Genomic DNA, 14,404 nt, shown 5'->3' with positions numbered 1-14,404 from the left:
AACCTGGAAGCGAAGGGCATCCATATGCAAGCTGGCCACTAAGCTTACAGTGTAGTTGGGAGACATAGCTGAGGGCTTGAGTTACAGTATGGTGTGTGGATTTGATTTAAAACTTGAAGCCTGCAGAATAGAACAATAATTTTAACCATCTTTCCTTTGAAAATACCAGCTACTATTACAAAGTAAAATAAAGCAGTAAACCCAGCCCAAATCATCTTACTGCTATGGTTAGCTTAAAAGTGAAGCAGCCAGGAAATGAAAGGATCAGTCTATCTTTCACGCTGTGCAGCCGTTTGACTCATTCTGGTAGCATCTAAGAGTAAATGCATTCAGATCTGATCGTTGTTTTGTGGAGGGTTTTTATGTGACTAGTTGAAAAGACCAAGGAGTGATAAACAGGTCCCAGAGGGAACTGATGTTGAGGATACCTGTTCTGTTCCAAAGCTGGGTCCTTTGAAGATGCACATCCCATCATCTAACTTTGTTGATAATGGATAAAGCTTCTATACTTTATTAAAGAAAATTAAAATTTGACTCTCAAGTAGAAAACAGAAATTTTATTTTTTGTTAAAGTATCTATTTGCTATTGTAAACTTTGTCTAAAATAGTTGTTCGAGACAAACTTATCTTGAAAGTGATTTTCATGATAGCTGATTTTCTTCCTGTTCAGGTTCTTGGAAATATTTGACTAACAAATTACAAGGCATGAAAATGTTTTAAAGTGATCAACTGCTTCAGGCTGAGCATCAGCTTCTTTCCCTAGGTAAAATTCTTTGTTTCACAGTTGATGCCCTTTAGTAATGGATAAGCTGTTTACTATGTCTCTACAAACAATATAATTAAATGAGCTATTTGCAGTCTAGAGGATTAAAATGTACATCCTTTAGAACAAAAAGCTAATCAAATTCCTTTGCACCTTTAACTAGGCTTCTTAGACCATAGCTGGGTTATTAGGTTTTTATTTGTGGGGACTCTTGTGCTGGTGTTCATTTAACCTGTTTTACTCTGGAAGTATTTTGAACTCTATTTCATGGAATTTAATGGAAGTGGAGCTCGCAAAGTTTATGAACTTTGAGAATATGATCTGCAACTGAAGGAGAGAGACACTCAAATTATTGTCCCCAATAGGCAAAAGGCAAACAGAACTTATCCTTTATGTTGGTTAGCAGCAGTTGGCTGGCCAGTTAACAGTAAACCCAGTTTAGTTCCAGCTCATGTTGAGGATTCTGCAAAACATTGTGTTAAGTAATGTGTTTTGAGAATGGTTTGTATGCTGTGTTTAATACAACAGCAGTTGAAAGAAACAGTACTAACCTGTCTCTGTTTTATGACAAAAGCAAATAATGGAATTGTAGTTATTGCAGATATTAAGTATACTAAGTTTGAAATTTGTTTTTTGGTTAAAAATATGTAAATTTCTGATTCTGTTAATGCAGTCTTTTTTTTTTTTTCCTTTTCTTTTTGATAACTTCAGACAAACCAATGGCAGACCAAAGGATGGACATTTCTTCTACAATTAGTGACTTCATGTCACCAGATCCTACTGACTTGATCTCCAGTTCCCTTAGCACTTCAGGAATGGATTGTAATAGGAAAAGGAAAGGAAGCTCTACTGATTATCAGTAAGTTAGATTTCTCTTGATTTAGCACTGTTGAGAAGAGATTATGACAGAACATCATGGTGGGGGGACAATGGAAGTATTTATAGTAATTTTTTTAATAACCTTTTCATGATAACCTGTTGTAAAGGTTTTAATGAAGGAAAAAGTTACTATACACTAATAAGAAAGTTCCTTATTTAATAATAAACATAAAGCCTTCATTTCAGTGCAGCCAGTTTTGAGGGCTATGCAGCTAGTGTCACAATCTGTACCAAGGCTTTTGTGATAAGGGTGAGGAGAGAAATCTTTTACATGGTCAGGAAAGATAAATTAATATAGATGAAATGTACAGTGTGAAGGATGATTATATTGACCATTTACATAGGAAGTAGATAGTCTGACTAGCAGGAAGGAAATTAATCAGTTAAAAAGCAGAAGCAGAACTAGGAATAGTTCCTTCTGTTCACCTATTTTTGCCCTCATCATATGTGTTACAACTTTATAGCGGCTAGCTGCAGGTTAATTTATGGATGGGTCCCATCCATTAATATAGCTATGTAGTCCATTTTTATGTAACATCCATTTTTATGCAACTCTCCACAGATTTTATTGTCATGGGCTATTGGATTGTTGGAAATTCCTTTTGCAGGGAGGGGTATAATTTTTAATCCAGTCTAAGCATAACAATTGAGATTTAGGTTCCCTGTGCAGAGAGCTTCTCTTTAGGATGACTTATGTGCAAAACTTTAGTTACTGTTTAGAGACTATGGACATACTTACTACATACCTATCTTCCATAATATGCATTTAGCCTTCCTGAAAAAAAGATGACTCCCTCTAGTTGAATTGACTACTGCAAAATTCAGTGAACAGCTTCAATCTTACCAACTTCCTCTTCTCTAGAAAGGATTTCTCCATCTTTATTCTTCTGGCTAGGAAGCATTGCTCAAGTCCTCTTTTCCAAAAGACAGCTTGCTCTTGTAAGTTATAATTCTGCCCTTTAGGTTGTGTGTGCATTTTATTAAATATGTGAAAATACTGTTTCCTTAAATCCTAAGTAAAATAAGTTTACAATGGCTGTCTTCTTACTACAGTTCATGTTGTGTTGCAAAGGAAGTGGTGGTTTCAAAAAATTCCTATTTTTGCATAGAACTTAAGATAGACTCCCTTGATTCATCTTTCTGTATGTACGTATCTGTAAATGTTATTCAGAGATGCCACTGTTCAGCTTTTTGCTGCCCATTAACAATCTGTTTCTTTTATAAATTGTTATGAGTGTCCAGCTTTATGCTTCCTTGACCAGTGAAGTTAGTCAAGGAGTAAGGAAGAACCTGACTGTTTTGGTGTTGTTCTCCGTTGACCTCTCAAGTACAAACAAGCTTATTGGTGAGCTGCTCTTTCAGCTCTCCATACCAGCTTCATCTCAATTCTTTCTCCTGCAACCCCTCAAGGGAAATTCCGGTCCAACCTACTGCTGTCACTTCAGCAAAGGTTATCCGTTCTCCACTACAGTCTGTTCTAGTCACGTGCTGGAATCCAAGACTTTGCACACAGGTCCCTAAACAGCTAGTTCCTTTCTTAGGAATAAAGTTTTAAGTTAAAATAATATATGATAAAAATTAAAACTGACCTGAAGCATTAGTAAGTTACCTGGTGAAAATACCTTTTTTAGGTTTTTCTTTTCGGTTCTTCTAAGGCTAAAGTGAACTTTGTGTCCCAGCAAGCATCCTGTAGCTAAAGATCAGATCAATTTTCATTAGCAACTTGATTGTAAATGAATTTGCACTGAAACAACTAAGAACTGAGATGCCGTATCTACCATGTGATTTACTACAGAGTATAAATCATTCCCTGGGAACAGTAGTTCAGCTACCTATATAAGTGGATAATTGATGCCTCATTTCTGTTTCTAAGTCTTACTCTAGACCTGCATGCTATTTCTTTGTAAGCATCAGAAGTGCTTTGAGCCATTGGCTAATACAGTAACTTGAATGTGCAAATTGAGAGATGAAGAAAACACTTAGCATTATTCAAACTTCTTTAAAAACTAACCACAAAGGTGATTAATTAGAAAGTACAATGAATAATATATGAAAGACTGTTATGTTTATTTTTAAGAATGCTAATGTCTAATATTGAACTGAAATAATGGTAATATGTTAATGACTAACATGAAAAGGATTGTCATAAAACTTCTAAAAAACCACCTAGCCTCTCAATGTGTTAAAGCTCAGTGCTGTTTCAGGCCCCTTTGCAGTCTTGAAGTGATGCCAGCARTTAATTTGCATGTAGAGATTCCTTTTATTTTCCTTATGATATGAGGAGGTCTGTATAATTTTCAGAATTAGGATCAGTACTAACTAAGAGAAAATGGTTATCTGTCCTGCTGGGCAGAATCAAAAAACTGAGAAACTTCAGATATGTTTTTTATTCCTGGCTTTGGAGTACTCTGAAATTTCATTTACCTGACCACAAGGGCAATATGTGTAGAGCAGAGATCTTTTTGTTTCTGCAGATGAAACAGTATCATAGTAATTCGCATAATAGTGAAACAACTGTCCTAAATTATGTCTAATGTTTCACATTTAGTGTAATGAACTGTAACAATATCCCATCTTAAAAAGCAGAATTATTCTTTCTGAAAGTAGATCAACTTGAACAAATTTGTCACCTTAAAATATGAACATTCATTGCTATTGTCTTTGTTTTCATTGTGCTTTCATTTCAAATAGAATATAAATTATTAGTTTAAGAAGTTCAGCAAAAATGTAGGTAGTGTTACAACTTCTTATGTAGGGTGTAATTTTTTTTTTATTATCTTTTCAGACTTGATGGCTTTCCTTTTGAGTAAGTATAAATATTTCAATAATCAGTTTCACTTCAAACTTGAAAAAGATGCTGTGTCTTTTTCCTCATCATTCCCTCCCTTTACCTACAACTTACAGGTACAATTTAAACCAGAATAAGCCAGATTTAAGAATGTCCGTTTAAACACAGTTGTACAGATTTAAATATATCAAAACATTCTCTTCCTAATTCTTTTTGTTAATTCTTTTGTTTGATAGTGCTGTAGTCTTAGGCATCCAAAGTCTTTTACCAGGTACTAATGTGAAGATTTAGGCTTTCCTCTCTTCTTATTTCTGTAGTTATGATTACAAAGTATAAATGTAGTGAGAAGGATCCTTTTTCTTTTTATCACTCGTGCCTCCTTCCTTAGATTTTTTTTTTCAGGTGTTGAGACAAATCCAAGCCATGCGTCTACACTGAAAAGTTGTACTAATTTAAAATAAGTCTGGTTAGTTTCATACAATCTCCAATCTTGTCCTTCTTCTTGGCCACTTTCAATGTTTAAATATATTATGTGGTCTAGATTATTACTGTCTCCTACCTCCAAATCATCTACCGTTAGGCAAACTAAGCTGTAGAACACACAGACGTTTGCACAAGTTAATTCAGGGCAACTTGTGGATTTTACGGTACCCACTTCGATGACTGCCTATGTTCAAACCTTTAACTGTGGAAAGTGCAAGTTAATTGCCATATTTCTGATGAAGGCATGAAAAATGATATGTCCTTTTTCATTTTTTTTTCTCCAGTTAATTGAAAAACATTTTATAATAGATGATGTCTTTGAACTGCAGCATGTTTTACTGTCAAATACATCAAACTGTGCCATTTGGCTTGCTCTAAAGGAGAAAACCAGTTTAAGAAAATGTTTTAGTATTGCAAAAACCAGAACTTCTCTAGTCCTTCCAAGTTTTCATTTTTGTATTCTTTAAATGTGGCAGGAACACTTTATAATAATTCTATTACAGTTTGATAAGAGCTTTGCTAATCCTGCTTAATTTGTGATAAATTGCTTTATTCTGTTTCTGCAGGGAAGGTATGGACACAGATAAAGATGACCAACATGGAAGGTACTATTGATACAGTCAGTAAATTGTTAGTTCCACTGTACTAACATAGGATCCTGTGTTTAGATATCAGTGTTCAATGTCACTGCAGTCAGGTGCCCCAAACTGTTTTTTTTTTCCAGGAAAAAGGCATAATGTTGTTACAGAAATTAAAAAAAAAAAAAGTTTGAGACGCACTGCAATATTGTAAATAATGATCTTTTCTGAGGAATGGTTAAATAAAGAATCAAATAAAATGCTGATTTTTGATGAAGGTCAGTAGGTATGTGAGATGCACTAAAAGAATTGTTTTCAGTACTGTAATTTTGTGATACCATTTCTTAACAGATTGGAGTATACAGACCAACAAGGGAGAATAAAAAATGCAAGGTAATATACCCTTAACAAGTATATTGAAAAGAATTGCTATCTCACCTTTTGCTATATAAGGAATATTTGCATGTGTTTGTTATTCTGAAAATAAATTTTTATAGCTTTGACCTTCTGTTGTTTTTCCATATTTTTACACTAACTTTTTTTTTTTTTGTATGAACTGCATATAGTTTTGTGAAAATGCTGATTTGGTAGATAACTTTATTAAAATATGTTTTTAGTCACTTCTGTTAATATTAACATTGAAACTGAAGTCTGCACATATTTCTGGTAATGTTACATTTGTAATCTTGTTTCTTTAAACTCATAGTGGGTCACAAAAGTATTCATAGAGACTCTGTAATATTTGAAGATACAGAACAAAAATAAAATCAGTGTTGATCATCATGTTCCTGGTTAAGCAAGAGCTTAGTTCAGAGGTATCTCAAATACTTTAAATGGAAAACTGTAGGATGTTTAGAAAACTTATATTGCCACAGCAAGAGATAGTTTTAAATCCTTAGTACATTTATATAGTATACTGGTTACAATACTTAATTGAATGCTTTATTCAATTTTTATATACACTGGAATTTGCTTACCTGTGACCTTTGTGACTCCTGTTAGGTTTTGGTGTATGTGCTAAGAAGTATTGGACAGCAGTAGGAAATTCGTAAGATAATTTTGTGCTGTCTAATGTATGGTTTCAGAACTGAATATGCGGTGTACAGGGTGACCAACATTATATGTGTTTTCTGGTAAATTAGAGCCATGTGCTGCAGCCTTACCTATTGCTTATAACTGTTACTCACCCAAATAATGAACATTTAATGTCTGGAGAACTCTCTGTATGTGGATGGCCTTGTCATGAGGATAAGAGGGTGACTTAATTGTCAGGGGGAGGTTATTTTGCATTTCTGTTTTTCAAGAGTTGGATTATTTTTTAATGATTTATTTTCTCATGCTTTCTTGTTTTTCCTCACCACCGTACTTGTTTAGGGAGGCTCACAGTCAAATTGAAAAAAGGCGTAGAGATAAAATGAACAGTTTTATAGATGAACTGGCGTCTTTGGTACCAACATGCAACGCTATGTCTCGAAAACTAGATAAACTCACTGTGTTGAGAATGGCAGTCCAGCATATGAAAACATTACGTGGTAAGTTGGTGGGGAGGGAACAATATGGAGTTTCCCCAAAGCCATTAATTTTCTCCCTCTTTCTTGCCTCTGCAAAAAAGGAGTAAGTTAATGCCCTGCAGGAGGACTTTTATTAGCAGGTGATTCTGTTTCATTTATAGGTTACTGCGGCACACCATAGCTCTTGAGATTCCAAAATTTTTCATGAGCTGTAGGCACCTAAGGAGTTTGCAACACTACTTTTGTTTGGTGTAGTTACACTTGTGGAGATTAAAGAACTTTTAACTTGTTAAATTCACCTGAGCTGCTTAAAAATTAGCCATTTTTAAGGTATGGGGGGACTAATGCATATTCTTCTAGCAAATCAAATTGTTAAATTCTGTAGCTTTAAGGGGGGTTTTTTTGTTAAATTCTGTAGCTTTAAGGGGTTTTTTTTGTTTGTTTGTTTTAAAGAGTGACGTTAGAAAAGTATCTCACTTCAGTCTCTTGCTAAAGCTGTTGTTTAGGGCTTTTCTGTGTAGAAGAGATGACGTAAGCATGCTGTTCCTTTGCTGGAGCTACTTGTTCTGCTGGAGCCCTTATGTGTGCATCTTGTCTGTGCTGTGGTTCACGATGGAATTCTCTTCAGAACTCCTTTCCTGACTTTCTCACCTGATAGTGCTGTAGTCTTAAGCATCCAGAGCCTTTCATCAGATACAGCCATGAAGATGTAGATTTGGTTACAACATGAAACTGTAATGAGGCTGCCTTTCCTTTTTATCCTCCATGACTCCTTCCTTAGAAACACCTTTGAACTTAGTCAGATGTCATCTTTAGCACTTTTTTTTTTCCTTTTGGAATCCTTAAGAATACCAAATATATCAGAACCTAGAAAAAAAAGGAGTTTGTGTGGGCTAGCAAAGGCTGAGAGACTCAAGTCATGGAAAGACAAATGCTGCAGACTGTACCTTCCAACTCAAGGTGTGGCTTTATGCTATGGCTAGTTTGTTGTAACATGAAGCTACCATTTAAGAGACATGGCCTCCCTTTCCCCTCTGTTTTGCAGATGAGCAACTGCAGGTTCATGATGTGATATCTGATGGGGAGCTTTTTTGTGCGAGCAAAGAATTTTCCATCAAGTCAGGAGGCTGACCTTATTGATCACCATCGCTAGATTCAAGAAAGGCAAAGCAGCTGAGGTGTGCAGGGGAAGGGAACAAAGGGCTTAAGTGGCAGTCCACACTTACCTGTGTAGCACTGAGCAATGCTCTTAGGCAGGCAGTGTGCAAGATTTGTTTGGACAGAAAGTTAGGTTTTAGGTATGAGTAATATTCCTACAGGACTGGCGAGATCTGTTTTCGTACCATTAACACTTTGTGAAAGAGTAAGCAGTACTTTGAGAATTTGATTTGAGTAATTTTAATTGGTTTCTGTTACAAGCACCTGAAAGGAAACTCTTGTGGTTTTGGAAGGGTTGGGATTGTTTTAAATTCTGTATGTCCTAGAACTTTGTCTAAGAGTGAATCAGTTGTTGGATGCAATCTGTGGTGATGATGGAAGCTTAAGCCTCCAGAGAGTATGTCCCTCACAAAGGATAGTGGTGCAGCAAATTTCCAGAAAGAGTCACTTTCCTAGTTCCTATGAGGCCTGGCATATTCCAGCCATATTTATCGTAGCATTTTTTTAAGTTTAACTTTTTTCTGCCACTGTCATTTGGCTAGATTAGTACATAATAACAGTTCAGTGGTTACTAATTTGATTCCCTTTTGTCTTTCTAAAGGAAATTGAATGGGAAGAATTATGCTAGAACAACTAACTGCCTCATTTGTTGATAATTTGGGGAGTTTGATGTCGTTAGATACAGCCTCTGTAATGTTGGGCTTTATGTCTCTGACATGGAATGAGAGAACCAATTTGTAAGCTCTTAACTGATAGTCTGGTTAAGTGACCTTGTCATATTTTACTAGGTTCTAGGAAGAAGAAATAGTTTGAAGGTAGAAATCTTTTTTTATAAATTAATTTCCTACTTTTGACCTCTAATGTTGAGAATAGATCTTCCTAAGTCAAGCACAGCACTCAAGGCAAAAAATATGTTGAGGAACAATTTTTATCTCAGAAGACATTTAATTCAAATTATGACCTACACTTTAGTATGTTTGTGTTTTTAGCAAAAGGGTTTCATCCTTTTCTGGGCCAATACCTGCAAAGTTCATCTAGATAGTAAAAGAGAACAAAAAAAGCAACTTTCATCTTAAGAAACAACTGAAAAGAATAACAGTACAAAGAGGAGCCAAAGGAATATTGCTCATTTAAGTGTTTATCGTCAAATTTGTGTATTGCAAACTTAGTAATATATAGGGGATTTTTTTTTTTCTTTAGGTGCTACAAATCCATATACAGAAGCAAACTATAAGCCTGCTTTTTTATCAGATGATGAATTAAAACATCTTATTCTCAGGGTATGTTTCAGCTTTTAATTATGAGATATTGATGGCTGTGAATATAGCTCTCCCAAAGCAAAACACCAGTATTTTTCTACCTTGTACCTCAGCTTAAGAATGTTTTGATTATGGAGGATGACAGACCATTGCGTAAAGTCAATGTGATTTAAAGATGATTAACATGTCTAAAATTAAGCAAAAGGATTTTAGATGGAGATCTGAGAAGCTCAGATATTTTGATGGTAAAAGCACCATGCTTCCTGATCATCAGAATCTTTGGTTATTTCATGGAATGAACCAAAATTATATACCTTGACATGATTTTCAGCATACAATGATGTAATGAATTTGGTTTATTTGAGGTCACTGATGCAACAGAACTCAGTATGTTTGGCTACTTGCTCTATACTTCTTTTACAGTGCAGAGAGTATATATCACTTGTGTTGGAAGTTAAGCACTTCTAGTAGCTTGCATAATTTGTGAAGCACTGCAGTGATCAGATACAGCATATGCAGGATTGAATTTCTGCAGCATTGTGACTCTAGAGCCATAAAGTTAGGGCCTGATCCTGCATGCTTGTATGTGACTGAAAAACAGTACTTTCTGAATGAGTACTACTTACCTGCAGACACATAAATATTCAGGTTGTGTTTGGTTTCTAAAGGAGCCAATATGAAGTAAATATAGTTAAGGTAATGTTTTAATTTGAAAACAAAAGCATTAGTAAACATAATCATAATATTACAGGACAAGACACGGATTCTTTCTTCCCATAAAAACGATTTTAAATTCTGGGCATGATTCCCAGAAAGATGCCAAAAATATTTGCAAATGCAAAAAAAATTCATTGTAATTTCATATTTTGCTTGTTGACTCAGTTATCTCTATAAATGTTGAGAGAGCTTTCCTGGTCTAAAAATTCTACTGTATATAAAAGGCTTCTAAAGGCTAGAATGATGCAGGGAAGATGTATAACTTAGCAATTTACATTTTTTTTTCCTAATTAGGCAGCAGATGGATTTCTTTTTGTTGTGGGCTGTGACAGAGGAAAGATACTGTTTGTTTCAGAATCTGTCTTCAAGATCCTCAACTACAGTCAGGTATTCTTTTCTATCGTAAATAATGTTAGGCCTTAGAAGATTTGAAAGGCTTTATGTGATTATGCCTTTATTTTGGGGGAGGGAGAGGGGGGTATTCATGTGAATGGTCTATCTTGAAAGGTGATATTTGTTGCAAAAAAATGCTTTCTGATYTCTGCAGTGTTGTTAGAAAAAATTGTTCCTGGTTTGAGTTGAATCTAAGGAGGTGAAAATGTACTAACTCTGTTTCACTGGTAGTGACGCATTCTCATTAGGGATTTACCATCACACTTGCACAAGTGTTATCTAACTTCGCTTTTAAGTGAACGTTGAAAAATCAGTCTGAGGTTCTTCCAGCAGCTTCACATATGTTCTGGAGAATTTTTCTACTTGGTTATCTTTGTTCTGGTTTTGCTATCCTGCTTAATAATGGATTAAAAACTCATCTAAGATTTGTATTGAGCCAAATATTTGCTATTGGGCAGCAGCACCTGTATCTAAACACTGGAGTATCTTGCATCATTCTTTGTCAAAAATTTTATTTTAAAAGGTTATTTTTGTATATTTCAGTTCTCTTGAGGCTGTCTGGAAAGAGAAAAATGTTAATATTAGTGCTCATTGCCAACATAGGAGTGGGATTTGTCAAGTAAAACTGATGAAAATAGAAACTATTTCCATGGTGTTATCCATGGATTGACTCCCTCCAAAATACAATCTGAGACGTAATTAGACCAAAGCTAGGTTTTAATACATGCTTAACATAAGGCTTGACTTGCACTATATAATGTGTAAATAAGTCTTCATTTTTTCTGTCRTCTGCTATCCTTTTCAACTTAAAAAATTTTTTTTTCCAAGGTTTACTTCAAGCAGCCTTTAGTTTACATATATACTAAATACCTACTAATGACATAAATATTGAAAGAAAATATTCGTTGTTATGATTTTTACTTAAAACATGTAGTATACAAAATGAGACTAAACAGAAGCCAAAATGTTGTTTGTTAATGGACTGAGCATGCTATTTCTGCAAAACATTTACTGAAAATAACTGAATTATTAAATTACTGTGCAACATAGTCATAACTTCAAAACATATAGAGGAAATAAATACATTCCATTAAATCCTGGATTTCAGATGTGTGATGTTCATTGGTCAGACCTATATATAAAAGGATTCTTAATAATGGATGCTAAAATTAGGAAAATATGCAGTACAATTATTTTAATTTTTGACTGAATATTCAATATCCACAGAATGATTTGATTGGTCAAAGCTTATTTGATTACCTTCATCCTAAAGACATTGCCAAAGTGAAGGAACAGCTCTCTTCTTCTGACACTGCACCACGGGAAAGGCTTATAGATGCAAAAAGTGAGTATTTGTGTGTTTTGAAACAGTGTCATGTAGCCAGATACAATGATTCTGAGTATTTACCTAACATCCAGAAGGAGAGAGGAGCTGTTTGGATTACCTGTCATTCCACAAGATTCTTTTCCAGCTAGAAGTACCTCACATATGTCAAGGAAATTCCATCTTAAAGGCAGGGAAAAAAGTACTAAACTGATACCTAAATATGGAAGCTTGTATGTTTGGCATGTACTGCAATATAGATGTATTAGTTTTAATAACTGGCTTCACCTTTGAGGAATCCTTTTTTTCCCAGGCATCAGAGGTAGCAACCAGTGATAATATAGTATGAGCAGAATGGTAGTAGGTAGCACTGGAGACTTGCCTGTATTTTAGCTGCCCAGTATTGGATCTTTCATCTGAAAGAAGCCACCAGCTCGAGGTCAGAAACTGGACTAAGATAGGTCATTCCAGGGTGATGAGCCTAGAGGCTCCTGGTTTCTGGAAAATTTTCCCTGATCTTCAAGTATGTTTATCCAGTGCTATCCCTTTTTTGTGTGCCTCTGACAAAGTAAAGGCAAAAGTAAATACCATGAATTTTGGTCTTCCCATCTGCTATGACAGAGAGACACACTGAAACATTGGAATCACTGTCTTCCTCTTCATGTTAAATGCCTACAGCGCCCTAGAAGTTTTTGTCCAGGTTTACAGCTGTCCATTTATGTATATCCCCATGCAGAAATGGTTGAGGTGGATAGCAAGCTGTGGAAAAGTTACTGTGTGAGTTAGAACCTCCCTCAGTTCTTGGAGCGCTCTCCACTAGAGCTCCGACTGCATCGTTGACCTTGCTGATACCTGCATTCCTGACRCGTGCCAAGTGTCTTCCTGGAGCCCCATACCAGCACTCTGCTGTTGGCTCCCAGAGTTGATGTGCCATTTCGTAATATGTTTCTCCAGTTATGTTCCACAGAGGATTCTAAAAACCTCCTGCAAGAATATGATAAAGGTTAGGGCTTATTGTTAGGGCATGGTCATAGGGACTTTTTTCTTTCTGGACAGAGAGACTCCTTACACATAACTGGAGTTCTTGGAGATTTGCAGTCTGTGTGCATATCACTTTCTTCCCCTTCCATCAGAACAATGAAAAAAATCTGATGTATTGAGATACTGCAGTTGAGAGGAACCTGAAATGGCACTGGGCCTGTTCTGCTGTATACATTCCTATGTGCTTTTTGGGTGTTATGATAGAAAACTCTTCCAGTCTGAAGTGAAGGGCTATGGGACTGTTGGGTGACTGTATGTATGAAGTACCACTCTGGTTATGGTAAATAATCACTGTTTTTAATCAATTGATAGTATTCAAAGAAATWAAAATGTTTATTGCAAGATGTGTGAGTATTTTTACAATTTATTTGTAATCTTTGCATTTAGAACCCTTTATTCTCAAGTCAGTGTTTTCACACTAGAAAGTATAATCAGGAACTCTTTAAGTTGATATGGTCAGTTGAATCAGTTGGTATCCTGTTGTTGTTGGGTCATTTAAAGGAAAATCTCAAAAATAGCACTTTTGCTTCTGGGAAGGATGTAACAGTTGGGACATCTGTGCAAGTCCCAGCAAAGTTAAAACATCATACAGTTTGGTTGTATGATGTAATCATTTGTATGGTTAAGATTTTATCTAACAAAGAGAAGGTTTCCTCACTTCCTTTGTTTGCTGCAGCTGGACTCCCAGTTAAAACTGATATAACACCTGGGCCATCACGACTATGTTCTGGAGCAAGACGGTCCTTCTTTTGTAGGATGAAGTGCAATAGACCTTCTGTAAAAATAGAAGACAAGGATTTTCCTTCAACCTGTTCGAAGAAGAAAGGTAACAATTATACATTTTGTCAAATAGAATGACTATCAAGCATTTTTTTCTACAATTGCTAACGTGCAGTGGTTAAGTTTTTGACACTTACCTACTAGAGTCTATGTTTCCTCTTAAGATATTGCTATATGAACTATATCTAGGTCTGTTACTTTCTCCTCTTCATACTGTTTCCTTTTTTCCAGAGTAGCTCTTACATGTTGTATCAGCATATAAAGCCAAACTCTCCTCTCTCCTTTCTTGAAATTGTTGTGAGCAGTGTATGCTGCCAGTCTTGCCTGCTCAAGGCGAGGGGAGATGAGTTCTTTCAGATACTGCCTGTACTACCTATCATTGAGTCTTAATCTTCAGCCCTGTATACATTTACCCCTGTGCACCCCAAATGGTGTRTTTTCAGCTAACCATATTGTTTGTGTTTTCCCAGGAGCCTCATATTAAGTTGAAAAAAAGTCTTTTTTTTTTTTTTTTTAATATACTAATTTCTCCAAACAATCCTTTAGGTTATTTGCATCCCATGCTGAAACAATAAGAGTTGATGCAGTTTCTACATAAAGATTATCAAATGGTCTGAACTATCTGGCATTTCAGTATAAACAATGATTTTGCAGAGGTATATTGTATACTGACTTCTCCAATGCACCGCGATATCACAGGAATACTGAAAAACCATTAGTGAGCAATATC

General features: G+C 35.5%; 1 protein-coding gene across 12 annotated transcripts in view; it reads left to right on the top strand.

Annotated features, from left to right (window-relative positions):
• ARNTL (aryl hydrocarbon receptor nuclear translocator like) overlaps window positions 1-14,404 on the top strand; it is a 54,826-nt gene that overhangs the window by 27,064 nt on the left and 13,358 nt on the right. For 5 of the 12 annotated variants that reach the window (XM_026087762.1, XM_026087759.1, XM_026087764.1 and 2 more), the window contains exons 2-11: window positions 671-763; window positions 1,475-1,622; window positions 4,428-4,448; window positions 5,480-5,518; window positions 5,843-5,884; window positions 6,866-7,023; window positions 9,361-9,440; window positions 10,431-10,523; window positions 11,757-11,874; window positions 13,571-13,720. In XM_026087762.1, coding sequence (XP_025943547.1) covers window positions 1,483-1,622; window positions 4,428-4,448; window positions 5,480-5,518; window positions 5,843-5,884; window positions 6,866-7,023; window positions 9,361-9,440; window positions 10,431-10,523; window positions 11,757-11,874; window positions 13,571-13,720 — 841 coding nt within the window. In that variant the 5' untranslated portion in view covers window positions 671-763; window positions 1,475-1,482. Of the gene's footprint in view, window positions 1-670; window positions 764-1,474; window positions 1,623-2,504; window positions 2,582-4,427; window positions 4,449-5,479; window positions 5,519-5,842; window positions 5,885-6,865; window positions 7,024-9,360; window positions 9,441-10,430; window positions 10,524-11,756; window positions 11,875-13,542; window positions 13,721-14,404 lie in introns of those variants that run through there. The other 7 variants (XM_026087766.1, XM_026087765.1, XM_026087768.1 and 4 more) reach the window with 5 other exon arrangements.

This window comes from Apteryx rowi, unplaced genomic scaffold (genome assembly GCF_003343035.1).
Source record: "Apteryx rowi isolate R43461 unplaced genomic scaffold, aptRow1 scaffold_73, whole genome shotgun sequence".
In the NCBI taxonomy this organism is placed as follows: Eukaryota; Metazoa; Chordata; class Aves; order Apterygiformes; family Apterygidae; genus Apteryx; species Apteryx rowi.
This window is presented reverse-complemented; position numbering and strand designations above follow the sequence as displayed.